The sequence below is a fragment of the Symphalangus syndactylus genome, chromosome 23 (genome assembly GCF_028878055.3).
Source record: "Symphalangus syndactylus isolate Jambi chromosome 23, NHGRI_mSymSyn1-v2.1_pri, whole genome shotgun sequence".
NCBI lineage: Eukaryota > Metazoa > Chordata > Mammalia > Primates > Hylobatidae > Symphalangus > Symphalangus syndactylus.
In genome coordinates this window covers 70240543-70268157 of record NC_072445.2, presented here as the reverse complement: position 1 = coordinate 70268157, position 27615 = coordinate 70240543, and the positions used below count along the sequence as shown (strand labels likewise).

The following is a 27615-nucleotide window of genomic DNA, read 5'->3' as shown; positions in this document are numbered from 1 at the left end:
TTCTTCATGCCTTTGTATTCTCTTAACTTGGATTCTCTGATTACTGTAATTAATAGTATCCCTAATATATGCTCCTCCTCAGCTACGATACTCTATTTTAAAACATTCTTAACAGCTATTTGACAAAACTTTTCATGAAAATAAAATAAAATTTTAATATGAAAATTGAAGGAAATTTACTAGAAGTTACACAAGATTTACTCTGTATAAAGAGTGTCTGAAAAGTGTTGGAGAGGAAGAACGTGTTGTAATTACAGAAAACAACTGCTATGCCATCTTAACCTATACCAAGAATGCAAACTTTTCCATGAAGCATTTCCTGTCATAATTGGAAAGACGGCTCCTTTAAACACAGGCGGATTTCAAGGTACTTGGCCTAATGTTGTTTTGATGCATAACACTCTTCAGACAATACTATAAGAAATCAACCCTGGAAACTCTGGAGATACTACCTACTGTATAAACCACATTTCCTGTTTTTAACCCCTATGCCCCAAATCAGTTATCACTCCCAGTCTACTGGTAAAAATAGATTCAAAAATACTATAAATATCCCACAATGTACTTTTTTTTATTGTCAAACTGAAACACTACTGAAAAAACTTCGGTGTATTTTTTCAAGTCAATTATCTAGTCAATTACACTCTGAACACACATTATCGAAATTACTGCCTAATTAAAAAAAAAAAAAGATAACCAGAAACTGTATCACTATTAGTAGAACAGAGAGAAAGTCCTAACCATTCTGCAGCAAAATCAGCTCTTGTTGGACTAAAGAAAGAGTTTTAAGTTCCACTTCGTCAGGTTTTAGTGCCCTCATTCCCAAATTGATAAATGTCTTTTGCCCTAAAGTGGATTTTTTCAATGACTGTTTGAGGAAAGGACTCCCTTCCTATGTAGCACATGAATGGGCACCTTCACCCTCTCCTGCTTTCGATTTTCCATCCCGGGATATTTTTTTTTCATTGCTTTCATCAGTAGGATCTCCTAATGATCAACACGATCAATCTAAACAGGAAAACTCTTTCCTCGAGGAAAAACATTGCCCACAGTGAAAATAACAGTGAAATGGCTTATTTTTCCCATCCGTAAGACTTTATATTCATAAGAGTTTAGATTCATAAACTTCATAGACAAACAGCTTTCAGACTCAAATACACGCAAGTGGAAAAAACTCTCCCTTCCCATTTCAAAATGTAAAGTCTGATGCGTAAAACAGACCATGAATTATCCTAACATTACAGAACTCATTATACATATAGCATAGAATACGTTTCACAAACTTGATACACTGAATTTTAGACATAAAGGTAGAAAGTTAACTAACTTAATATAAACTGACAAACCATTTGTTTGAATTTAGTTTTTTGTCAGAAATTTTTTTTTCATTACAAGGAAATTTCAGTTAGAAAAGTGAAAGTGACAAGAAAACAGGATTCATTCTATATATGCAGATGAATGTGTTTGTTTTATACTGTGAGGTGTTACTTCTGGACATACTACTTCATAAACAGGCTTGGGTTAACTGTTCGAGTTTCACAATTTCAAGAAGGTGTTTTGCTTTTCTTTGTTTTTAAAGATTCTAATGAGCTGAGATCAAAACCAATGACTGCTATGAGAGAAGCGGGTCTGGAAGCCGGCTGGGGTCCTGGCCCCTGTTTTCCTGCGTGGCCCCGTGGCTAAACGAGTGAATGCTGGGAAGGGCTCCTGCCAGGGCCTGGCACGCGAGATGGTGCAAAATGCCAGGCAGTACCGTGCCTGCTGCTGAGTGGGTCCTGCATCCCATTGACTGCAGTCATTACTGTGGAGCACGGAAAAGAAGTCATAGGGTATAGTCCCTATTCTCAATATAGGGGGGTTCCATATGCAATTGAAGAAATAGCCGTAAAACCTTCCAAAAAGAAAACACTTTGAAATTGAAAACAATTTTGAGTCATAATAAAATGGAAGGCAAAAAAAAAAAAATATGAAAACCCAAGTTGCTAAGAACCCAATTGCTAACTGGGATTTTAAAGTCCCATTTACAGAGTAAGAAATCTAGGTAGAAATGCATATCTTTTAGAAGACTAATTTTTGAACATGCCACACATCTGTTTGGATGACTAAAACCACAAAACACTGGCTTTGCACCCTGTTGGGACTGATGACATTGAAGTGTGAGGCCAAGAGAGGGCCGCACGGGGACATCTGGATTGAACCCAGCCCAAGCTGGGCAAGCTGCTCACCTGCAGGGGCCTGCATTTCTAAAGCTGCAATGCCAACTTAGAGTGTGCTCCAAGGATGCCACCAATGAGGCACACAGGCTCAGGGCAGCAAGGGCAGGAACAGAGCCTCGTTTCATAGACTTGTTTCTTTTTCTAAGAAAATCTCATTCAAATACTGAATTCCACATTGCTTGTTATTTCTCTTGAGATTTTATTAGCAATTACTCATCTGTTCTTCCACCTTCAGTATCAATGATCACTTTTATCACCCCACCAAATGTGTTGCTTAGTGCCTGGTACACTGTTGTGCAGATCCTTTATCCAAAAATCAGTGCAACCCCTTTACTCTTCCTGGTATCTAAGTTCATTAACCGCTTTGCCATACTTGGAAACTCTCCCTCATGCGTCAGTGTTTGTCAGAAGGGCAAGGTGCATACACACACACGGTCTTCTTCCTTGGGGTTAAGCCACTGTCCTTTGTCAGCAGGGGAGGGCCACCCGGCCATGGTCCTCGAGCCCCTTCTCAGCTCTGTTAACAGCACCTGGGACTGAGGAAGGCCCACAGTGCTTTGCAAACTCAATTCCAGTCAGTCCACGAACAATACAGGTTTGAACTGCGTGGGTCCACCCATATGTGGGTTTTCTCATGCCTTTGCTGCCCCGACACAGCAAAACCAACCCCGATCCTCCTCTTCCTCCTCAGCCCACTCAATGTGAAGACAATGAGGATGAAGACCTCTATGATGATCCACTTCCACTTCATGAGTAGTAAATGTATTTTCCTTTCTTATGATTTTCTTAATAGCATTTTCTTTTCTCTAGCTTACTTTAATACAGAATATAGTATATACATAAAATATGTAACAGACTGTTTATGTTATTAGTAAGTCGTCTGGGTAACAGCAGGCTATTCCTAGTTAAATTTTGGGGGTGTCAAAAGTTAAAGATTTCAGACTGTACAGCAGGTTGGCACCTCAGCTTTCTGTCGTACAAGGGTCTACTGTATTTACAAATATTAAGATATACAAAATGACACCGCATCGTTAGCCCTGTGGTCTGACCCATGCCCTGTACATATGTTTCTTGTAAGAGTGATAAAGTTAGAATTGGAGATGACAAGTTGGGCCTTTCCTGATTCTCCAAATTTTAAAAACTTGCCACATGGGGAAAACAGTATCTAACCCCAACACGGTTGGTGTAAACATAAAATACAAGAATGTATGTGAAAACAGTAAGTAAACTGTAAAATATTTTCATTTGAAATGGACCAAATGAAATACCTGAATAAATTCATCAGGTTTTCAATATGAACCAAAACAAAATGTCATCTGGCATTTTATTTATAACAATGGATGCTTAAACCCCACAAAATAGGCTGGCTCCGCAACTGTCTGTTTCCCAGCTCCCATTTTCAGGTATTTGCAGCAGAGCTGTTATGAATGCAGCTGGTGCTGTCTTTTGGCGGGCATAAACACTCATTCTCTTGGGTCACAGGCGGGAATGGACTGGGTCACTGCATGTGTGTTATCTTCAGTGTGCTCCAGTCCCCGTGGGGAAGAGCCGACCGCATGTCACAGCAAGAGCACGGCGTGGTCACCCACGGTTACGTGCAGCGAGGCTGCACACGGCCCACGCGTCCGTGAGCAGCACAGCTCCAGTGAAGCAAAATGATCTGCCGAACCTGTTTTCCTTAGCAGAATATGAAAAAGGAAGCCACGGCACAAACCAAGGAGGAAAATGAGAAGAAATAAAAGTCCAAGCACACACACCAATTTTTCTTTTCATTAATACAACCCAACCGTAGAGTACAAGGATATTAGTTTCTTTCATATCCATCATATTTAAAGTCCATGAAGGTAGATCTGTGATTCCATAAACCTCTTATTAAATTCCTTCAATACACAAACTTGCTAAAAGTGATATGCATTCTATGTATAATCCTTAAAGTCCTTATTACTGTAATCACAGGCTGTCACACCATTTGCAACCAGAAGTGACAGCAATTTCAAAAAAGAAAAATGGGTTTTCAGATATATTACATTTATGAATTTACTGTGGTTGTCACTCAAACATTTTGATTATTAGTATGTGATATTATGAGAAAATTGAAGTAAATTGATCCAAAAAGAATCTAAGTCCCAAGTAAATATCCTTTGCAATATAAGGATTTTAATAACATTGTCTTTAATTTGCTCCCATAAACTGCTTTGTTGATGTCTCTTGCTCCACACACTTAAAAATCTACCCACAAACTGAGCTTTTTATGCTAATTGTACTATTTTTAGACTCTTGATACAACGTAGCATTTAAGCACATTGATTAGTTTGCTGAAAAATGATGTATTTTTGAAAAGTGTTAGGAGGCAGAGGCAGAAGTCCCAGTCTGCCAACCAAATGCTCCTTGACGGCTGTAGACAGTGTTTCGTCTGGACTTCAGTTTCCTTGGCTGTAAAGGAAAGGGGAGTGATAGGTCTTCTCTGCCTCTTTCAGGCCGATAAGTAACCCTTTTACTATGGTCTCTTAGGAAAGGTTCAAGTCGTTTTCAATAAATACTCAAAATTTTTCCACCTTGAAGGTTTAGAACAAATAGTAACTATTTATTACTAACTACCAAGCTGCCCTATAAGTATTTTGGGGTTAGTTTTTGCTGCTTACTAAGAGAAGGTAGTTAAGAAAATTGGAGATGATTACCCAATATTTACCAAGTACCTTTTATCTTGAAGGTTCTATCCTGGTTTTGGGAGAAAGTCACAGAGATGGCATTTCTGACCTCAGAGTAGAAAACAGGAAACACAGAGAGAGTTGCTCTGTGGTTTAACTTTCTTAACAAATTCTATCAGATGCTCATTTTCTACTAAAATGAGTAAATCCATGCACTGCTCCCAGTTTCCCATGCCCTGAGCCCGTGGTTTGAGCCCCTGGCGTGCATGTGAGGCTTTCTTAGGAGCTGCAGGGCGAGGGCTGTGAAGACACAGCTGCTCCGGGGGCTCCAGGGAGGCCAAGGGGGTCGCCCCTGGGGCAGATGTCTATGGGAGAAGCCCAAGGGACACAGAGGCCAGAGGAGGGGCACACACCACAGGCAGATGTGTAGGGGAGGAGCCCAAAGGACAGACACCCAGCAGGCCCTGGGTCAGGCCCCGTGATGTCCCGGGGGAGGGGAGGAGGGTGGAGTCGGAAGGGAGCCAGGGAGGCAGGGCCCTCTGAGGGCAGAGGAGTTCTCAGTGAAGTTCCAGAAGCCAATGACCAGATCGGTGCACGTAAACAGCTCAAAAGAAAACGTTAGGCACTGGTGGCTTCGCTCTAAACCAACGGTTCTTAAAACTGCTTTCAGTTCTAGCCATAATAAAGGCATTTGAATTATGGTGCTTTTGATGAAACTATAAAGATATTGGCTTTTATAGAGTATCATGCCAGAAACAAATTTATAACATTGTTATGGTATAACAGCAGGAACACTTGGAATACACATTTTTCAGCTGAGCTCGTAAGAATTACTTTTCCCTTGCCCCGGGTTGGCAATTAAGAACTATAACTTACTTCCACCCCACCCCACCTCACCCTACCCCAGAAACAAAGAAAAACAAAGACACTGAAAAACAAACAAGCAAACAAAACCAGGAAGGTAGGTTAGGAAATGTGGGCATTGAAGGTAAATGAAAACATATGAAAAAAAGTCCATGTCTTCACGTCTTTCCGTCCTGTCCACACAGTCTCCTGCCCTCCCCGTCTGCCCCCTGGCTTTCCTGTCATGGCTGTTGCTCTCTACAATCCTTAGAAGGTCGGCACCACAGCTGGAGGCAGGCTTACCCAGGGACTGATGCCCTGATGCCCTGAGCACACACAGCAGGTTCAGGGCTGAATGCAGCCAGTGTGGCTCCGGGGTGCTAGGGTGACAGGGCACATCGCGGTCCTGGGAGGGAGCAAGGAGCCAGAATGACCACAATCATACAACGATTTCCAACAACAAAGGAGAGACGCACACAGCTGGTGGGTATCTGCAGTGAGCACAAAGTGGCTTCCGGGGGTTTCATTTAGAAAACTTGCCCGTCCTTAGGTTCACCGTTGTGATTCAATCCCTGAGATTCTGTTAGCCAGCGACTAAACTACCAAGGCGTGTGGTGACTTAGTTTGTCAGGAAGTCCAACTATAACATTTGGAAATCATCGGAGCCTCAGCTGTCTACAGTGATGCATGTTATAAATAACTGGGAAAGCACAACATTTTTCACAGTTTTCCAGTTCAAAGGAATAACTTGGAACTGTCTATAACCCTACACTACTCCAGTGCACTCCACCCATCCAAATACTGAGACAATCCTGAAAGCGTTTTATTAAATCTCACCTTACTGCAGAGTGCAAAGATACTAAAGTTAATCAAGTGGTTTTGTTCTAGCAGGGCCATCTTTGTTCCTAACGCCAGGAGAATACGCATTTCTAACCGTGACCTAAGGCTCTGGTTCCGGGGCGGCACTGGAGGAGCAGGAAGACAGCTGCTAGGCCACGCGGATGTGAAGATGATCCAAACGGCAGCGCTCGCTGTCAGCTTTCAATGTTCCCACGCACAGAGCTAGCTCGTCTAGCTCCATCACCGGACCCCTAGCCCCGGCCCAACAGAGCTGTGTGGCACAGCTGGCTGAGCTGTCACCATGTGTGCAGACACGAGAGGCTTCCCTGGCTCTGCAGGGCAGGCCTGAAGCCAAGGGTTCAAAACAAGGGCAGATTTTCCAACGCCCCACGAAGTCTTCAGACTGAACTGTTTAAGAAAAGCAACAATTCAGGGCTAACATTCACACCAAATGTAGCCAAGACCAGGAGGAAATAATAGCTGGGACGGGGGAAGAGGATGCCAAGACGGTAGCATCTATGCAAGTATCTGTCACTATCTGTGTACCACATGGCACACAGGTGTGAAGTGTGTAAATGAGTTTTGGAGAGAGTCCCTCTATAATTAGATAAACAAAACCAGGTCAAGTGAGAAAAAATCCCTAATGCTTTCCACAGCACCTTAGAAGCCTAAATTCTCAGAGTTCCTAGTACAGATATAGAATATGACAAGAAACATGCACGGCTTCCCCAACGCCTCACTGATGGAGAGACCACGGTAGAGGGTAGGCAGGCAGCCTTTCTCACCTGCCTGGCGGGAGCGGGTCCAGCTGGCAATGACTTCTGAATGGAAATGATGGTACTGCTAGAATATGAGAAGGTACCATGACTGCTGCTGCCACAGCCCATCCAGCTGCAGAACTGACTTTGGGATGAGACTGAACGAGAGCTATGGGGTTAGAAAAAGCCAGGGGGTAGATTGGACAGAGACACAGTGTGGAAAGAAATAAAAGAGAGTAAGGAAGATGTTCGTATTTCATATTCCATCAATTCCTCCCAACGGCTGATTCTACGAAGCAAGAAAACCACCACGAGTGTGGAACATGGCACCCTATGGCGAGGCTGTACTGTCAGGACCGAACATGGCACCCTATGGCGAGACTGCAGTCAGGACCCAGGGCCCACTTGAAGACACTCCCCCAAAGAGGGCACAACTAAATTAAAAAAATCAACTACAATGAATTGAAGCTCATCAAATTATGTTTACATCATGACTTCATAAAGGTAATCAAAAAATAAAAAAATACCTTAGTAATGACCTTTGAGAAATACTAGGAAACCAACTCATTCTGAAAACTGCTAACTAATCAGGCATCTATCCTGCCCCTCCTGTATGAACTGTACTTCAGAGCTTAATGAAAAAAATTTAACTTATTTAGTGTTCCAGCTAACAATTATTATTTTCAATTTCTAATAAGAAATAGATTATGAAAACAATTACCAATGGTGCTATAACCATTAGATGAAAAGTTTAATCATCAAAAGCAGAGACAACCAAACATAAGGTATCTCCTGATGGAAGTAAACAACATAAAATCAAACCTCAAACTGATAGCTTCCTTATTAACCACAAATTTATAGGAAACACAAGGGACAAAGGAACAGGTTAAATGACACCATGAGGAAGCTATCTGAAAAATCTAGAATGTGAGAAAATCTACAGAACAAAAAACCCAATTTATTCAGCTAAAGATGGGTGGGTAACAGGGAAACAACCACTTCACTGAGCACCAAGTGACTCAAGAGGTTTATTTTTCTTAACTAAGAGACATATCAACCAAACGTAATGTGTAGACCTTGACTGAATCCTGATACGAACAAACTAACTGTCCAAAAAGCTTCTATGAGAATTTGAACATTGACTAAATATCTGATAAAATTAAGGAATTACTGTCAACTTTTTCCAGATCTAATAATGGTACTATGATTATGTTTCTTTTAAAAAAAATCAGTCCTTATCTCATATGTGTATGGATGAAATGATCTAATATCTGGGATTTACTTCAAAATAACAGATCTCAGAGGTAGTGAGGAGCCCAGGGGCACAGATGAAACAAGACTGGCCACGAGATGATTGCTGCTGAAGTTGGCCAATAGGTCAACTGATGTGTCAGACTGTTCGGTTTGGATATATGTCTGAAAACTTCCATAACCAAAAGTTTTTAAATGATTTGGACTGTTTATTTGTACAATAGTATGTTAGTTTACCCTGATGCCAAACAGCATAGTTTATAGCTATCAATTTAATACATAATAAAATAAATACTTTAGCAGATAAGACATGCAATGAAGAAAATATGTAGGCCACGGGTCATCTTGAAGTTAATAAATTTCACATTTAAGACCATTTGAGCCAAAATCTAGCTTTATTGAAAAATGCTTGGCAGACAAAGAAACTATAACCAAATGTCTAAAGCATTGTACAAATGGTTTTACAGCACTGACTCTAATACATCAAACAGCTTATAAAAAAGAAGAAAATGTCTGAAAACAAGCAAGTTTAATGAAACTTTTTTTTAAAAAAAGATGACCAATGAAAATTATACTCCTTTAGAAAATGTAAAATCGCTGTTTGCTTTAAATAAATACCAGACTATTAATATCTACCTCCAAACTTTTTAAGTGTAATTAAGAATAGTCCTAGGGATTGATAGTTTTCCATCAGAGTTCAGTAAAGAAAAAAAGATTATTGACTTAGGCTCCTCTCTTCAGAGATGAAGTCCACTCAATTGGTATCTGTTTCGATCAAAAGCAGAAGTCGTAAAGTGCCAAAGTACTCAATGACGAGGACACAGGAACCCCGTGACGGATGGGTGGGTGACAGGGAAACAACCACCACTGAGCGCCAACACTCAATGTCCACACTCGGAGATGAAAACAACCACCACTGAGATCCAACACTCACCATCCACACTCGGAGACGAAAACAACCACCACTGAGCGCCAACACTCACCGTCCACACTCGGAGATGAAAACAACCACCAATGAGCGCCAACACTCACCGTCCACACTCGGAGATGAAAACAACCACCACTGAGCGCCAACACTCACCGTCCACACTCGGAGATGAAAACAACCACCACTGAGCGCCAACACTCACCGTCCACACTCGGAGATGAAAACCACCACCACTGAGCGCCAACACTCACCGTCCACACTCGGAGATGAAAACAACCACCACTGAGCGCCAACACTCAGAGTCCACACTTGGAAATGAAAACAACCACCACTGAGTGCCAACACCCACCGTCCACACTCGGAGATGAAAACCACCACCACTGAGCGCCAACACTCAGAGTCCACACTCGGAGATGAAAACAGATTCTGAAAAGTGTCCCAACAAACAGCACTAGGAATATGACGTTCATGATGGTACCCTTAAAATTCTGTGGGGCTCAAAGAGTCTTTAGAATAATGAGGAAAGGTAGAACTACATTTAGGAGATCTTTGGTGTTACAAGTATTTTCTAATATTTGAATTTTTTTTTTTTTTTTTTTTTTTTTGAGACAGGGTCTCAGTCTGTCACCCAGGCTGGTGTGCAGTGATGGGATCTTGGCTCACCATACCTTGACCTCCCAGCCTCACGTGATCCTCCCACCTCAGCCTCCTGAGTAGCTGGGACCACAGGTATGTGCCACCATGCCCAGCTAATTTTTGTGTTTTTTTTTTTTTTTGTAGGGATGGGGTCTCACTATGTTGCCCAGGCTAGTCTCTAACTCCTGGGCTCAAGCGATCCACCTACCTCAGCCTCCCAAGGTGCTGGGATTACAGGTGTGAACCGCCGTGCCTGCCTCCCAAGGTGCTGGGATTACAGGTGTGAACCGCCGCGCCTGGCCTCGAATTCTTCATAAATGGGATGTCCATGTTATTTTTGGTTATTTATCCTAATTAATAAACCAAAGTTCTCTTTTTGACATTTATTGAATAAAAAATAGTTGACTCAATTTGACTTTCTGTTGAAAATAATTATTAATATAAAAAACCCAGGCCAGGTGCGGTGGCTCACGCCTGTAACCTTAGCACTTTGGGAGGCCGAGGCGGGCGAATCACCTGAGGTCAGGAGTTCGAGACCAGCCTGACCAACATGGAGAAACCCCGTCTCTACCAAAAATACAAAATTAGCCGGGCGTGGTGGTGCATGCCTGTAATCCCAGTTACTCGGGAGGCTGAGGCAGGAGAATCACTTGAACCCAGGAGGTGGAGGTTGCTGTGAGCCGAGATCGCGCCATTGCACTCCAGCCTGGGCGACAAGAGCGAAAACTCCGTCTCAAAAAAAAAAAAAAAAACAAAAAAAAAAACAAAACCAAAGGGTAAATTTGGTATTTTATTGATGTTCATTTTCACCTATCATCTATGGCTTGAGTAACCCTTACCAACGCATTAACCAATCAACTAGTAACTGAATAAATCTATTACTGGATGCTTACTCCAAGCCAGGTGCCTTGCTAGTCATGGATACAGAGAGGAGACACAAGCAGGAGGGTTCACATCCAGACAGGTGGACCAGCAAGACAGCGTGTGGGGAGCACTGTGAGCTGGGCTGGGCTAAGGTGAACTGATGGGGACAGCAAGGTGTCTCCAGGCCTCAGCCAGGTCTGAGGGGATGAAAGGAAGGTCAAGTGAAGGCAGCTGTGTGCTTGAGGGAATCTGGGAAAGGGAATGCTGGGTCTTTGAGGACTAGCAGTGGCCCAGTGTGGACTGAGTGTAGACGACCAGGAACGGCTGGTATGAAGAGATGAGGCTTCAGAGCTAAGCAGGTCAGCACATGACCAGTACTAAAACTGTTTTCCTCCAAAGGCTAGGGGCCATTAAATGACTGTGAGGAAAGGAGAAACCTGAATGAAAATGAATTTTGAAAGAATATTTCAGCAGGATTTGAGGGTGTGAGACTGGAGAGGAAGAGATCAGATAAGGAAAGAAAATCTGTTCTGATAGGTAATATCTGAAAATCTGAATCTGATAAGTAAGATAAAGAAACCTGAGATGGGATATGCAGAAAGGGACATTTAGAACCTCTGCTGTCCAAGCGGGTGTGTCCAAGTGCTCCCAGTTTGGTGTCCTTTAAGTGGAGAACATTCAGGGCACACTCTTGAGATCAGTACCCTGGCTCCACAGATGCTGAGGGAGAACACGCGTGCTTACCACCCTGGTTAAGTGAGAACGCAATGCGTCCACCTCCTACACACAACTGTCGGCTTCTCTATGCTTTAAACCTGGAAATCAGAAACTGCTATTTGAACAACTTGGAAAACTTGGAGAGTCCTTGTATAGAATAGACTTGGTAATATTTGTTAACTTTATGAATGAAAAACAAATACTTTCTATCTTTATAGACATTGAGTATACAGATTAAGAGATTAATTTCACTTTATTCTACTCTTGCTGTTCCAAACATGTATATTTTCATATCCATGAATTCAAGTTAGACTAAGTTTAAATGGCAATGAATGTATGGTTTATTTTGGCAGGTGCCAAAGCATAATTAGGTCTTTAAAAAATTGTTTTTTGAGACAGGGTCTCCCCCTGTTGCCCAGGCTGGAGTGAAGTGGTGCAATCATAGCCCACTAGAACCCTGAAGCCCTGGCCTCTAATGACCTTACTGGTGACATCACTAACTCATACGATTAAAATGCAGCTTTCTAAATTCTTTTTAAAATGTACAATGGGGAATGGAAAACTACCTCTATTTTCCGCTGAACTGATAACGTGAATACAATGTTATTATTTGAAGGTGATGTTTGGGGTACTATGAAGGTGTGTGTTGTCTTAGTTACACTGTAACTAAGACATTACAATGTAAGTGTATCTAAATGCTTCCACCAAAACTGAAAAAGCAGCAAAGGGAGGAGAACTTGAAGTCTAATTATGTTAAACAGAGGGGATAGCTCTGCTTATGGATTTATTTTTTTATTGATAGAAAAGTAAGAGCAATACATGCTGAGTGGAAAGAAAAATGTCTTATAATCCTTATTCGGTCATTCATTAGGACATTTACGTATGGGGAAGAACCACCAGACTCCGCAATGACTGTAATTACGTAGAGGTGTCATCTTGTGAAGAGGTTAGCATGGCTCCTGCCTCTGGTCATCCAATGACTACCAAACACCACGGCACATCTGTATCTATGTAACAAACCTGCATGCTCTGCACATGTGTCCCAGAACTTAAAGGAAAATGAAATAAAATAAAAATAAATAAAACAAAAATTTCAAACATAAAAAAAGGAAATAAACCCTACTTGGTCATAATGAATTAGTGTTCCACTGTACGGACAATAGTGCTTTGATCTAGTAAAAATAATTGTTAGAATTTTTTGTTCCAATGTTCATGAGGGACACTAGTCTGTAATTTTCTTTCCTTGTAATGTTCTTGTCATATTTTTGATTTGGGGTTATGCAGGTTTCATAAAATGAGATTGAATATGCTTGCTATTATATTTTCTGATAAAGTCTGTATAAAATTGGTATTATTTATTCCTTAAATGTTACATAGAACTTATCAGTAAAACCATTTGGACTTGGAATTTTCCACAAAGAAAGGTCTTTGATTGTGAATTCAACTTAATAAATATAGAAATTTTTCTATATTTAATCATCTTTTAAAAAATTAAAAATCAAAACCCAAAAAGTTTGTCTTTTCTATTTTCCCACATACCACTGATTTCTGATACTTTTGATTCCTTCCTTTAGATTCAAGTTTCCATCGAGTATGAGTTTCTCTGGCTGCATCCCTCTGTGCCTTCTGCAGGAGTGCTGGGCACCTGCTGCAGCACTCGTGGACAGCCCTTGGATCTGGCTGGTGCAAGCTCCCCTCCTGCAGGGGTTCAAGCGCCCCCTCCCGTCTGTCTGCTTTTGATAGCTCTCCAGTGCTTCTCACAGCTGGGTTTCTACATTCTGTGCAGAGTTCAATTTTTAACTGTGGAAGGGTTAGTCTGATAAGTTCTTCCTCTATTACTGAAACCAAAATTCCTCTGAAGCTTGTACTTTTTATTCTGTGGTAGTTCTAATTAAGAAAGCATGCTACATTTTCATTAATTTTAGGATAGTTCCATCACGGGCTTACATAAGGGCATTGTAGAAACTTTCTAAGTGTAAGATAGTGCTACTACTAAGCTAACTTTACTAGGTTTTTCTTCATAAATTTACCCAAAGTGGAATTTATTCCGTTTTCAAATGTCTAATAAAATGCTGAACATCATTCAGTGAGTGTTCCTGCAATGACTAGAGGCTTTCCTCTAGACTGACATGAAGACATGATGGCAATAACTCAGCAACTAGGATTCCTGAAAATATCAGGAAAAACTGTCAAATGACTTGCTGAAACCTAAATTCACCATGTATGCCATTTCTCTATCAAACAAGTGTGTGTCCAAGAAGAAAACAAGTTAGTACTGTAATGTGCCTGTTCTTTGTGGGTATGCTGTCTCCATGAAGTTTTTCATTTCTTTAAAATACAGAAATTTCTTTTTTTTAAATTAAAAATACATCAATTCCTCCCCAATATTTTTAAAAACAAAATTTTAAAGTAGAAAATTAAAGTTTTCTGGCATGCTCCTTCCTATCCCGTTTCAAGATATGTTTATACATGTCAAATTGTACATATGAAATTGATACATTGTCTTTTTCAATAAAAATGAGGAAAGAATGAATGCATGTTTCCTTAATCAACATTTTCTACCAATATATGGACAGTCCCCCACATATAGGTATGCATTTACTTATCCATCTATCCATCTCATTCATTATAAAGAAAGCATAGTATTTGTTTAGATATATAATAAATTATTTAACTAATTCATTACTGATGGGCATTTAGTTTTTCAGATTCTACATATATTAAAAAATGCTTCAATAAACATCACTGTACATAATTCTTTACTTACTTCTGTAAAACTTTCCTTAAGATAAATTCTTAGAAACAAAATTTTTAAGTAAATTCTATACATATAAATGTGTGCATACACACATACACACACACATACACACACACGTATGTGTATAGATGGGCCAATTTACACTCCTAGAAAGATGACGGAATAGTTTGTTTCTTTGTACCTTTGCCAAAAAGCAGGTATTATCAAGCTTTACAATATTTGTCAATCCAGAGAATTTTAACAAAATGATACCCTAATGGTATTTTAAATTACAGTTTTGAGAATTGATGAATTTTATCCTATTTTTATATTTATTGGCCATATTAGTTATTTTGTGAATTTCATGAACTTGTGTCTATTCTACCAGCACATCTGCCTTTTTCTTTGTGGATTTCTTTTTCTTTCTTTTTTTTTTTTTTTTTGAGATGGAGTTTCACTCTTGTTGCCCAGGCTGGAGTGCAGTGGCGTAATCTTGGCTCACAGCAACCTCTGCCTCCTGGGTTCAAGCGATTCTCCTGCCTCAGCCTTCCGAGTAGCTGGGATGACAGGCATGCACCGCCACGCCCGGTTAATTTTGTATTTTTAGTAGAGATGAGATTTCTCTATTTTGGTCAGGCTGGTCTTGAACTCCCGACCTCAGGTGATCTGCCCGCCTCAGCCTCCCAAAGTGCTGGGATTACAGGAGTGAGCCACCGCGCCTGGCTCTTTGTGGATTTCTAATGGAGGCTGCTTATTGTCTAGCAACACAGCACAATGCCTAAAATTAAGGGCTGCCTGGATTTGAACTCGGAACCCCACCCCACCACTTCCTAGCTACAAGACCTTGAGCAAGTCACTTAACCTCTTTGTGCTCAGTGGCTTCATCTGTAAAATGAGAATAAAAATACTGCTTACTCCTTGAGGGGCTGTTATATAGATTAAATCAGGTGATTTATGCAAAGCCCTCCGCTTTGCACATAGTATATATGCAACAAATGCTGACTACATTACTAAATGTGTACATAGTAATGTGTGTGTATAAATGCATGTATAAGGAATATATGTATGTATAAATTCACATATACATGTAACATACAACTTATTTTATAAGGACCCGAAAACATTTTAATGATCCATTTTCTCAGAGAGCTACATTAAACTTTGAGGTCTGTCTGCAGTTTTCCATTTTTTGAAAATCAAACAAAAATTACAATTTCTCCTTATCTCCATTCTTGTAGCATTTTTCTTATTCTCTAGAAATTCTATGCTGGACCTGAGCTTTGAATAATTTAAGTTACAGGATGCAAGAGATAACCTAATTGTGCAACATCTCTCGTAAAATTCAGTGAAAACATCTGCAAGATACATTCCAAAAAGCAGAGATCTTAAAATAAAATTCAACAAACATAGACTTGAGAAGAGCTGTGCTTCTGCCTCTGTCTCCATACTTAGATTTACATTTTCTTTCTCTTTAATTTGTTGGAATATGCTGCTTGGCACACTGCTTGGACAACACACTTCCAAGTCTCGCTCACAGACAGACTGTGCACCCCAAGCCTGTGCTCTAGCACATCACTGACGGGCAGGAGGTTACTCTGCTCTAGGTTATATGCATCATACATGTAAGCAACCAACTCTGCTGTTATTTTTAGAATGGTCCTAGACATACTCATGTCACAAATTATATAAAGTTTTCCCCTTCCCATTATAATTTCAATTACTATAATTAATATAAGAACATTTGAATCAAAAATCAGTTCATTATTTACCTATAGAAAATGATTAAGCTTAGATTCACTTAGTAAATACCTTTAAATAATACATATTAATTTAAATTTTTATGACTTTTTGATAGAAAAAATAGTTAAAACCAGTAAGAGAAAACTTAAAGAAATACTTTTTTCTTATTTAATGTTTCAAAGACGTGAACTTCAATGTGTATTTGTAAATAAAGACCAACAGTATTCTTAACTTATTTAAAATTTATAAAATTCAAATACTAAGAACTCTTAATAATTTCAGATAACAGAACAATTAAAATCTTAACAGCAGTTTTGTGACTCAGAACTAACCAGAATAATCTTTACTGACATATACACAAATAAAGAGGTGACACCAATTTAAATACCCAACGGTAAGATTTAAAAAAACATAGCTACGGCTTTAACGGATATCTCTTGTTGAATCATGAAATTAATCAACTGGATTTTTGTTTTAATCACTACATACAGTATCGGAAACTAAATTTATTGGTAACTACAGCAATAAGTAATCAGTTACCTATATGATTTGCAAAATTCAGTTTCTGAAGAAGAAAACTCTGAAGATAATACTAAAGTTGTTAATTGAAATTATTTTGGAAGATTAATAGTCAAACTATTTTGGCTGTTCACTTTACACAACGTCTCAACTTAAGTCAGCTTTAAACAAACTAAAAATCACTATATGACTATGCAAGGCTGAGGTTCAGTTAGTAATCATGAAGTCAAAACTACACAAAGAACAGAACCAAATAGAGTTTATAAAAGTGAAACGAACACCGATGACTTCTACATGTTTTTGGAATCTGAGAAAGAGTAAATAAATTGCTGATAGTATGGTGCTATGTGCCATTTGCTTATGAAACAAAATTTATCTTAGGAAAAAAACAAAACCAAAAAACGAAGCTATGTTAAAAAAAAAAGCCTCACCACTTAATGTCACACAGCCAGAAGAATCTTAATTTTGTATTGAAGATTATCTGAGGTTACAGACTCTTATTAAGATCAATCTCAGGATTACATTTAGGCTCTGATCCCAACTCACAACAGAGGCTTGTCTAGTTCAATGTCATGGCTGGAAAATATGAAGGTCATAGAGAAAGGACTCTGGGTACCTTAAATAAATCCAATGAGGACTTTGAAATTCCAAGCCGTGGTAACTAACTGGATGCAGCAGGAACCTAAGATCCCTGTTAGTCCAGCACTGCCTGCCATTTACCCCCCGTGCCCTGGCTGCTGCCCACTGAAGTGCTGTCACAGGATTCACAGCCTCGTGATAATGACCAGCAGCCCCTGCACTGAAGTCCTGTGACCTAACGATGCCCTTCAGGGAACGGGCCTTCATAGATGTCTGTTTTCCAAAGACACCTTGGAAGGATGGATGGGAAAGACCTGCCTTTCGCCTGACAGACATCCTCGACTGCCCTTGCCGGTGTTCGGCATACACTAAAGATGCCTCACTGTTTGTTAAGGGAGGCAGCAGGTCTGAGAGAGGGCTGGCAAAGAAAAGTCTTTCTCTGCATCAGGGGCAAATAAATCCTCTCACTAACAATCAGAGATTTCAGTGACGACAGAGAAGAATCACTTTGTTGAGACTGAAACTCGGTGGCCCATTCTAAATTTTTATAGTAATCACTGAAGCGCAGGAAACTCAGAGGGGCTGTGTCATGATTTTTTTCTATTCTCAAAGAAGTATCACAAGTGATTTAATAGCCTTGAACATAACCAAATAAGATAAGCATGATTTCAGAGTGAACAGTTAATGTACTTACATGCGAATCACAGGAAAACATATGAACTTTGACAAAATTCATTTAAACTGTTACTGAACAATGTATTACTTTTTGCAGTAATACATTGTTCAGTAATAGTTTACATAATTAAACACAGAATTGCTGATGTGTTAGATGTGTGGACAGTTAATGTACTTACATGCTAATCACGGGGAAGATACGAACTTTAACAAAATTCATTTTAACTATTACCAAACAATGTATTACTTTTTGCATGGTGATGCAAGGTTAAGAGCTTAAATAGTTAAACAGATAGAATTGATGATATGTTAGATATACTTGACAGTTGCATTTTAATTGAAATGCAGTTGCTCAAATTTAGCAAGTGTACACAACTACGATATGAGAATTCACAAAGGACAAGAAAATGAGTATTCTAACTCATTTTAATTCAGCAAATATGAACATCCACCGTGTACTGTTTATTAAAAAGCGAATCAGAAGAACAGTGGAAGCTAGAACACTGTATGATGTACTTTCCTACTGAGAAAATTTTGAGAAAAATCAGGCAAAAGCATATGGCAAACACTTGGAAGAGAAGGAGCAACTGGCACATTTAGAAAGATGGTATATTATTATAGAAAATGCCAGTCTTCATTACTCCACAAACACACACACACACAGCATCAGCTGAGTGTCAGAAACTGCACTGTGCTAAAAACTCTGAGAACAAGACACCTGAATGACGACCTTGTGCTAAGACTGTCCAGCAAGGAGGTAGATAATAACAAAACATTTCCTGCGGGCACAGAGAGTGGTAAGAACTGCTCTGGGAGCACCATGAAGGGAGGTAAGCCAGTGTGACCTGGAGACATGCAGGGGATGGGCTGGGTGAGCTCCCAGAGGACACAGGGCCTGGAAGGGCAGGAGAGGTTAGGAGAGGGGCAGAGGTGAGAGGGACTAGGCACAGGGTTCACAGTGCACGAAGCACCCAGCCTGCCTGCTGCCTGGGGGAGCCCGTGGAGAGGGAAGTAACTCATAGCAAGCACAGGGAGTACTGTTGGCCCACTGCATCTGTGGCCTCTGTATCTGTGGCCTCCACAACAGTGGTTTCTGCATCTGTGGATTCAACCAACCATGAATGGAAAATATTCCGGGGTGGGGGGACCAGACGGCTGCATCTGTACTGAGCATGTACAAACTTTCTTCCTTGTCATGACTCCCTAAACAATACAGTATAACAACTATTCACAAAGCATGGGCATTGTATTAGGTGTTATAATCTAGAAATGACTTAAAGCATGCAGGAGGATGTGCATAGGTTACATGCAAGTATGACACCATTTCACACCAGGAACTTGAGCGTCCGTGGAATCTGGTACCTGTGGGGATGCTACCTTGTCTGAGAAGTCTGGGGTTAGCCTCAGGGAGAATGAGCCTCCTCGAAGGTTTTTCAGCAGGGGACTGACACGATCCAATTTGTATTTTAGAAGGATGAGCTTTTCAAAAAGGCAGAGGTTGAGTCCAGCTGGAGAGGGGCTGTGGGGTGGAGCACTGGGCCAGTGGGCAGGGTGCCAGGGCAGAGGCCGGCACAGCCCAGCTTCCCAGATTTTACTATCATGAGAAGATGTCGTAAGAATTTTAATTAAGATACTGATAGAACCTGCCTTAGACTGTAAAAGGATGTACTTTGAGGGTATGAACTGAATGTGGTTTGGACACAGAAAAGTGTGTGTACAGAAAAGCACAGGAGGAATAAGGGCTGGCATTACTGCCATGACTGTGAGCTCAGGAAATTCAATAACTATGGTCACATTAAGTAACTGTAGCTAATTTAATGATCCCAGTTTTTAGTTTAGGCTTTTGGCATCACTATATGTGAACACTATACAATAAAAACCAAAGGTGTTTAAACAGTAAACAATTTTATCATCGTTTAGTATAAGCGCTATACGATAAAAACAAAAGGAGGTTAAAGTTAAAACAATGAAGTTACCAAACTTGTTAACAACTCACTGGTGCATCTGCATATATACACCCATGAAGAACCTGTGTCTGATACCAGCACGACCACTTCTACATAAACTACTTCTCTACAAAAGTGCCAACGGGCAGCTTGGTTTTAGGTATTCCACACTATTTCATACAAAGAAACAACTATTTGATCAATCAAAAGTTTACTTGATTCAGAAAGCAACAGTTATTTTAAAAATATATATTTTGAAGTGATTCAAGTGACTTTCATTTCAGATCACAAAGATAATACTTCAACTGTGTCATTCATCCTTCTGTGGCTCAATTCTCTTTGCTAAATTACTATAATAATCTTACTCCTACACACTTTTCTCCTATCCTTCGCCTTTACAGCATCACTAATCAGGTCTTACATAGAAGTGACCAGATTTCTTTAATACATTTTTTGATGATGTACACAAGGTCATTGCATGAAACTGTCACTCGCAATCACTCTATTATATCTATGTGAAAAGATCATAGGAAGCAGGAATGCATTACTAAAATGATCAATTATTATGTTATAATTAATTATTCTCTAGAATTTTAAGAACAGGTTTAAGCCACTGAGTAATAATACGAAGTGTCCACTTTCCAAACTATCCAAGAAATGGGTTTAAGCGAACAAAAAGTTAAAATCAAATTAATCTCTCACTCTCAGTAGATATGAGAAAAATAAGAATAAAATGAAAAGAATTCAAGCAAGTATCAATTGATAAAAGTATATCCACATCTATTACTCAAGAAACTTTACTTACCTGTTGGAGGCAGGCAGTCTTTCCAATCAAAATATCCTGCATAAATTCCAGGTTCTAAGGAGCCAACGATGGGATCTGCTTTCAACTCGATGTAATTTTCAAAGAGTCTTTGATCTAGTTCTTTCAATGAGGCCATGCTAACCTATAAACACATAATGAAGAGTATGAGTTGCCTATTTGAGGGTGATGGAAAAAGTAAAATAATGTTAACAATAAATACTTCAGACTATAATAAAAGCACTTCTCAATTTTCCTACAAAAATTCGTGACTTTTATTTGTATATTTTCAGTAATAAAGATTTCTTTCAGCTGTTTTGTAGGAGAAAAAATAATCTCCATATATGGACTATAGGCCATTGTATTAGTCCGTTTTCATACTGCTATAAAGAACTGCCCAACATTAGGTAATTTATAAAAGAAAGAAGTTTAATTGACTCAATTATGTTAAGCACGGCTGGGGAGCCCTCAGGAACTTACAGTCTTGGTGGAAGGCAAAGGGGAAGCAAGGCATCTTCTTCACAAGGAGGAGGAGAAGCACCCAGTGGAAGGGGAGGAGAGCCCCTTGTAAAACCATTAGATCCCATTAGAACTCACTATCACGAGAGCAGCATGGGGGAAACCGCCACTACGATTCAATGACCTCCACCTGGTCTCCCTTGACACGTGAGGATTGTGGGGATTGCAAATCAAGATGAGGTTTGGGTAGGGACAGAAAGCCTATAACCATATCATTCATTTTTGAAAATACTAACCTCTCATTTCTGTACACAGAGCAAGAAGCATTATAAATACTAAATTGTAATAGCCAGTAAACTACAATTAAAAAGGAACTATTTAAAATTATGTTATGTTTCTTCATATTAACTAATTCATTTGAAAAGTGTTACCAATAGAAAATAAGCCTGCTCTGACACTCTAGTAACCCCAGTGCAGCTCCCCTGGATTCTCCCTCCAGTTACAGCTTTGCCTGAGTGGTGTGCAGGTCAGGCCTTAGATTCCAAGGCAACTCCACAGGGAGGCCAGACACACGCTCACTGTCATGGGCAGAAAGAAACAGGAAAGACCCCTATTAGAAAGTCCTGTCCTTGGGACAGTTCAGCTGCATGGACTGTGGGCTCCTGATGGGAGTGGGAGCAGAAGAGGGTAAGGAGGCTGGCATCAGCCCTACATGAGTGTGCCTGGTCTCACCAGCAGGCAGGAGGCCAGAAATGGAAGAGAGGGGAGGCAGAGGCCCAAGCATGGAGGAGATGGGAGGTCTGTGGGCCCAGGTCACTCTGCAGGGGGCTGGTGGCCATTCTGCTTCTGCAGCACTGGTCTGAAAGGGATAGGCTTCTCTCCAATGCCAGGCCTGAGCTGCAACAAACTACAATGAAAAATAAACACACCTCTAAGGGAGTCCGCTGCTATGCACAGGAACACCCATCGAGCAGTGAAACTCAGCTGCAGAAGAGACAAGCAACAACTTGAACAGGAAAAAGAAAGAAAACCCTCATGAAGATGAAAGTATAACACAAAACAAGATTTCTAGAGGTGAAACATACAACTTCCAAAGCTAACAACTGAATAGATTAACAGAAGGAACTCCTGGTCACTGTTGAGACCGATCTGAAGTGCAAGGACTACTTCAAAGCATAGAATAAAAATGTAAAGACATGAAAATTATGAAGAACAAGACTAGAAAATAAACCCAGGAGCTCTAACATGCAAAAAATAGAAATTCAAGTAAAGAAATATAAGCAGCTAGAGAAAAGGTATTAATTAAACAAGCAATAGGAGAAAATTTAACTGGATCTAAAGAAAGACCCAAGTTTGCAACTTGAGTAGGCTTGCAGAGTGCCAGGCTAGACTGATAAGACAGCTCACATATCTAGGCAACTACTGTTAAAGTTTCTAGTTTCTAATACATTTATTCTAAATGAGAGAGAGAGAAAGAGAGACTGACTTTCAAGCTTCTAGATCAAAATAATAATTTACTTACAAAGAAGAAAGAACTGGTCTGACGTCAGATTTCTCACATGCAATACTGGGAGCTGAAATCACTGGATTAAAATCTACAGGAATGAAAGAACAGAACCCAAGAATCCTGTATTTGGCCGGCGTGTCATTCTCTTAACAGAGTCTGAGAAAGATATTTCTGGATATGCAGAGGGTCAAAGAGTATTTCACCCATGTAATGAGAAAGGGCTCTAACCTAAAATCAAGTAAATCAGAACGAAGAAGATGAACTACTGAGGAAAACGGTGACAGGCAATAACTGAGTTCCCTCTAGCCCTTCTCTATCTCTCTCTTTCTCTAGTATCTATAAACACAAACCAAAATAGATGATTAGAGACTCCCTCGGCATGTGAAATACAAGTGCTAAGTAAGATTTCTTCAAAGGAAGGAGGCATCCAAGAGGGAAATACTAATAATACACAATGAAGAGATAACATATCAAAATCTGCGAGAGAGAACCAGTGGCTAGAAATTTATAGCTGAAAATGTTTTAAAAGAAAGGTTTAAAAGGAGAAAAACTTAAACCACTGCTCTAATTTTCTGCCCCAAGTATCTAGAAAAAGAGAAAATTAAACCCAAAGAAAATAGAAGGAAAAGATAAACAACAGAAATCAATTTTTTAAAAAGGTAAATATTAAAGAAAACCACCAATGCCAAAAGTAGGTTCTTTGAAAATAGTAATAAAAATGATTAGCCAGGCATGGTGGTGCACATCTGTGGTCCCAGCTACCTGGGGGCTATGGTGAGAGAATTACTTTAGCCCAGGAGATCGAGGCTGCAGTGTGGTATGATTCAACTACTCTATCCAATCTGGGTAACAGAGCAAGACCCTGTCTCTTAAAAAAAGTTTGAAATTTTTTAAAAATTAAAAAGGAATAACAACAAAAACGATAAGCTCCTGGGCAAGACTGATGAAGAAATAAAGAAAAAGCCCACATATTTTGCCAAGAAACGAAACAAAAAAAGAAAATTCCTGAAGCTCCTGAAGAGATTAAAAGGACAGTAAAAGGACGTTATAGTTTTATGCTGTCAAGTCTTGACAACATACAGGAAATTACTAATCTGCTGAAAAACACAAACTTCAAAAACTGGCACAACTAGTCCTATATTTATTAAACTAATTGAATCCATTATAGGCAAGGGTTTGACAGTGAAAACTTCAGGTCCAGGTGGTTTCATCTGTGACTCTACCAAGCATGAAAGGAAGAAATGAGAGCACACACAAACATTTTCATAGAATAGGGGCTGAAAGCATTTCCTATTTTGTTTAATAAAGCCAGTATAACCCTAACATCCAAACTGAGCAAGATATAAGAAAAAAATCACACACCAATAGCCTTCATGAACAAAGACATAAAAATCCAAACAAACTACTGGCAAATAAAAACTATAAATAAATCTTAAAAACATATCATGCAGAAGTGGTATTTTTTCAACAGATGAAAAAGCACTTGAGAAAATTCAATATACTTTCATGACAAAAATTCTCAGTAAACTAAGACTAGAAAGAACATCAGCTGCGTAAAGGGCATCTGCAAAATGGTACAAATATAGAACGTTTCTCCAGAAGATCAGGAATAGGCAAAGTTGTCCCCTTTCACCACTATTTCAAGATTATACCAGATGTCCTAGTTCATGAGATCCAGAAAGAAATAATACCAAAAAAGAAGAAGTAAAACTGTTTTTATTAACGGAAGACATGATTACGTATTTAGAAATTCTAAGCAGGTTGACATACTAATGAAAAAAGTAAATTTATTGAGGCAGCAGAGTCAATAACAAAAATCAATTGTATTTCTATATAATAGACACAGAAGAATTATAATACAATACCATAAAAAATAAAATACCCAGGAATAAACTTAACAAGAGACATGGAAAATCTCTAATGGAAACTACAAAACATTGCTGAAAGAAATTAAAGATGGCCTAAACAAACAGGATGACCAATATTGGTAATTTTCTCCAAATTCGATGAACTCCTAAAAGGCCTTTTCTTGGTAAAAATTCACAGGCTAAAATTTATATATAAATGGAAAGGACCTAAAATAGCCCAAACAATTTAAAAAGAACAAAGTTGGAAGACTCATACTACATGATATCAAGACTGACTATAAACCCATAATACATAAAACAATGCAATATTGGCATAAGGATGGACATCATAGACCTAAACATAAAAGTTAATGTTACAAAACTGGGAAAAAATATTCAGGACATTGAAGCAGGTAAAGATTCTGACAACATATGAAAGGCATTAAACATTTTAAAAGCTTGATACAGTGGATCTCATCAAAATCAAACAGTTCTGCTCAGAAGATATTATAAAAACAAAACAGCAAGCCATGAACTGAAAAAATACGTATGTGTGACAAAGGACTTATTCAGAGCCTTCTAACAATCGTCAATGGAAAGATGACTGATCCAATTCAAACATGAGCTGGGGTTAAACAAGCACTTCAGGAAAGAGGCTACCTGAATGTGAGCATCCGGATATACAAGAAAAGGTGCTTAACATCATCATTAGGGAAAGCCAAATAAAGCAACAATGAGATTGGCTAAAATAAACAAGATTGGTAATATTAAGTGTTGGCTAGGATGCAGTTTATAACCGAGTTCATGACCAATGGAGTGTACACTTGAGTTTACGTACGACGGAGCGTACACTCTCGAGTTTATGTCCGACGGAGCGCACACTCGAGTTTATGACTGATGGAGCGTATGCTCGAGTTTCTGACCGACGGAGTGCACACTCCAGTTTACGACTGACGGAGCGTACACTCCAGTTTATGACCAATGGAGTTTATAACACTCTGGAAAACTAGTCAGAGTTCCTAATCGGCTTGTGCCACGACCAGCTATTGCACTTCAAGGTTTATATCCAAGATCAGTGAGTACAAACGTCCACAAAGAGACTTACAAGAATATTCACCGCAACTTTATCCATAAAGGCCTAAAACTGGAGACAATCCCATGTCCATCACCATGAGAATGATTAAACAAAATCTGGTTATCCAAACTCAGCAATAAAAGAAAATGAATCACTGGTACACACAATTTGGATGAATCTCAAAAAATTAATTTGGAACAAAAGAAGCCAGATACAAAAGACAACAAAGTGTATGGAGCTCCACGTAAAGTTCTGGGACAGACAAAATGATTCTCTGCAGAGAGCAGCTGGAATGTTGTTGAGAAGGGAGCCTACTCAAACAGGGCACAAGGGAAGGTTTTGTATTTTCATCTGGTGGTGGATGCTGGAATGTGTGCATATGTAAAAAGCCATCAATCCATAAGCTTAAGATTTGTGTCTTTTACTGTAGGTAAATTATACCTCATTTTTTAAAAAAAGAAGGGAAAAGAGGAGTCGAAAATAAATGGATGTGCAAACAGTTAATAGGCAAATGCTACAAAAAGAGAGTAGAATGGCAGTATTAATGTGTGATAAGGCAGGACCAATGTCAGGAGTACACAGCTCATACTTTTTGTTGTAAAGATTTAAACAGATAATTCAGGAAACTTGCATAGCACACTGAAAGCGAATACATAATAAATGCTAGCAGCTATTTCTATTAATTCAACGGCCTCATTTTCACTAACACCCCATTCATGCTGGCTGCTGAACATAGATGTTAACTGGGTCTGCTTGAATCCTGCTCAAAAAGCAAGCGTCAGATCCATCTTCAGAGCAGAACTGAAAGAGATAGAGACACAAAACACCCTTCAAAAAATTAATGAATCCAGGAGCTGGTTTTTTGAAAAGATCAACAAAATTGATAGACCACTAGCAAGACTAATAAAGAAGAAAAGAGAGAAGAATCAAATAGACGCAATAAAAAATGGTAACGGGGATATCACCAGCGATCCCACAGAAATACAAACTACCATCAGAGAATACTACAAACACCTCTATGCAAATAAAATAGAAAATCTAGAAGAAATGGATAAATTCCTCAACACGTACACCCTCCCAAGACTAAACCAGGAAGAAGTTGAATCTCTGAATAGACCAATAACAGGCTCTGAAATTGTGGCAATAATCAATAGCTTACCAACCAAAAAAAGTCCAGGACCAGAAGGATTCACAGCCGAATTCTACCAGATGTACAAGGAGGAGCTGGTACCATTCTTTCTGAAACTATTCCAATCGACAGAAAAAGAGGGAATCCTCCCTAACTCATTTTATGAGGCCAGCATCAACCTGATACCAAAGCTTGGTACAGACACAACCAAAAAAGAGAATTTTAGACCAATATCCTTGATGAACATTGATGCAAAAATCCTCAATAAAATACTGGCAAACCGAATCCAGCAGCACATCAAAAAGCTTATCCACCATGATCAAGTGGGCTTCATCCCTGGGATGCAAGGCTGGTTCAACATACGCAAATCAATAAATGTAATCCAGCATATAAATAGAACCAAAGACAAAAACCACATGATTATCTCAATAGATGCAGAAAAGCCCTTTGACAAAATTCAACAACGCTTCATGCTAAAAATTCTCAATAAATTAGGTATTGATGGGATGTATCTCAAAATAATAAGAGCTATCTATGACAAACCCACAGCCAGTATCATACTGAATGGGCAAAAACTGGAAGCAGGGATGCCCTCTCTCACTACTCCTATTCGACATGGTGTTGGAAGTTCTGGCCAGGGCAATCAGGCAGGAGAAGGAAATAAAGGATATTCAATTAGGAAAAGAGGAAGTCAAATTGTCCCTGTTTGCAGATGACATGATTGTATATCTAGAAAACCCCATTGTCTCAGCCCAAAATCTCCTTAAGCTGATAAGCAACTTCAGCAAAGTCTCAGGATACAAAATCAATGTACAAAAATCACAAGCATTCTTATACACCAATAACAGACAAACAGAGAGCCAAATCATGAGTGAACTCCCATTCGCAGTTGCTTCAAA

General features: G+C 39.4%; 1 protein-coding gene across 8 annotated transcripts in view; it reads right to left on the bottom strand.

Moving 5' to 3' along the window:
- The window catches only part of EXOC2 (exocyst complex component 2), a 200575-nt gene that overhangs the window by 25137 nt on the left and 147823 nt on the right, over positions 1-27615 (bottom strand). For 7 of the 8 annotated variants that reach the window (XM_055264364.2, XM_063633017.1, XM_055264365.2 and 4 more), the window contains exon 23: positions 20703-20844. In XM_055264364.2, the coding sequence (XP_055120339.1) occupies positions 20703-20844 (142 nt within the window). Of the gene's footprint in view, positions 1-12257; positions 12750-20702; positions 20845-27615 lie in introns of those variants that run through there. The other variant, XM_055264368.2, reaches the window with a different exon arrangement.